Here is a 1,646-nt window from a genome sequence, read left to right as displayed (position 1 = left end):
GGGCTTCTACCTTTGCACTGTGTAAGGAGCGACCTCCTGCCATCCCCATGAACACCCCCTCCCCCCTCCATCTCCTTTTCTTCCTTTTCCTCTTCCCTTATATCCTCACTCTTTCTCTCCCTTTCTCTACCTCCCTCCCTCACACACACACACCTACACACACACACAACAAAAAACAAAAACAACTGCACACAAACACACACTAGCACAAACACGCAGTCGCGCACAAGCCGTTGCGGCCTGACTTGATCTGGTCGAATGTTCCCGGCTTTGTTGTTGCTGTACACTCTGCGAGCGCCCTAGACGACACATAGAAACTCGCGGGCGGAAACCCCAAAGCCGTAAACATGCATTGAGTGATTGGTTCTTGTGTCATGTCGATGTGTGTGTATGTGTGTGTGCCCGCGCGGTAGCGTGTGTGTGTGTACGTGAGCGTGCGTGTGTGCGTGTTTCTGGCTACCTGATTGGAAGCGAACGGTGGGTGCTTTCTGTTCGAGAGGCAAAGTTGAACGCCTGCATCGCGTAGCGGATGAGTGAAGTCGCGCGGAAAGCAAAGCAGGCGGTCCAGTCCTGGTTGATCCCAAAGTTGAAAGTTGAATACGGTCCGTACGATCGAAAGTGCACACGGTACCTGTATCACTGCCCCCCTCCCCCCCTTTCCAGTTCGCCCCAACGCTTGCTTGCCGCGTCTTCGATTGCACGGGTTTTATTTCAGTATTTTCCCCCACAAAATAAAACACAAAAATCCCTGCGCAGAGTTTTGCTATAAACATGGTCTGCAGAGTTCGGATCCTAATCTCTTTTTTTTTTACTTTGTTTGCTTGCAGGTGCGCTCTTGCTGCCGCTGTCACCGCCGCTGCTGCAACGACCCGCGACTGAGCGAGTGTGCGCGACGGACGAAACAGAAATAGTGCAAAGTTTGAAGTGCTAGTGCGCGTGTGTGTGCGTGTGAGTGCTCCTGTGCTCGCGGCCCGTTCTCGCGGCCTTTCGAGCGCCCCCGCGACGCCCGCGCCCTCCAACCCCCTGGAGCCCCTTGCGCCCCTCATCCCCTCCTCCGCCCCCCTCCGCGGGGCGTGTACCTCACTCCTTTTTGGAGCGTCCGATCGCAGGGGGAAGCCATCCCTCCGCGACGGAGCGCCACGATTGTCGGTAAAGCTGGCGACGAAGGGCCTCAGCCTCAAGGGCTTGGGCCTCAAGGGCCTGTCCGCGCTCAGCGTCAAGCAGCAGCAGCAGCTGCTCATCTCCGCCACCATGCTGCACACGCTCAACGCGCTCGCGGGCAAGATCTCGCCCTCGGCCGGGGCGCTGCAGCTGGCGCCCGCCTCGCCCGGCCAGCGCGCCGGCGAGAAGGAGGTGTACCACCCGTACACCAAGCCGGGCAGCCCGCCCCGCCACAACAACAACAACAGCGTCAGCAGCAACAACAACAACATCAGCAACAACAACAACATCGAGGACTGCAGCGGACGCGTGTCTCCGTCTGATTCTAGCAGGTGAGTGTCGTTTGCCTTTTCTTCCAACCAGTTAAATTGTCTTCAAATACAGTAGGCGCTCGCTATAGTTCCGCCTCCGGTTCAGAATTGGAGTGGGTGAGTGGGGTCGCCAGAGGCGGAACTATAGCGAGCGTCTTCCCCCACTCCTTCTCT

At 57.5% G+C, this 1,646-nt stretch overlaps 1 protein-coding gene across 6 annotated transcripts in view; it reads left to right on the top strand.

Moving 5' to 3' along the window:
- The window catches only part of LOC113213577 (CUGBP Elav-like family member 2), a 275,917-nt gene that overhangs the window by 76,298 nt on the left and 197,973 nt on the right, over positions 1-1,646 (top strand). For all 6 annotated transcript variants that reach the window (XM_052275201.1, XM_052275196.1, XM_052275206.1 and 3 more), the window contains one exon: positions 828-1,493. In XM_052275201.1, coding sequence (XP_052131161.1) covers positions 1,252-1,493 — 242 coding nt within the window. In that variant the 5' untranslated portion in view covers positions 828-1,251. The remainder of the gene's footprint in view (positions 1-827; positions 1,494-1,646) is intronic.

The sequence above is a fragment of the Frankliniella occidentalis genome, unplaced genomic scaffold (assembly GCF_000697945.3).
Source record: "Frankliniella occidentalis isolate FOCC.00 unplaced genomic scaffold, Focc_3.1 Scaffold8, whole genome shotgun sequence".
Lineage (NCBI taxonomy): Eukaryota > Metazoa > Arthropoda > Insecta > Thysanoptera > Thripidae > Frankliniella > Frankliniella occidentalis.
Note: the sequence above shows the minus strand (reverse complement) of the source record. Positions and strands in the feature narration are given on the sequence as shown.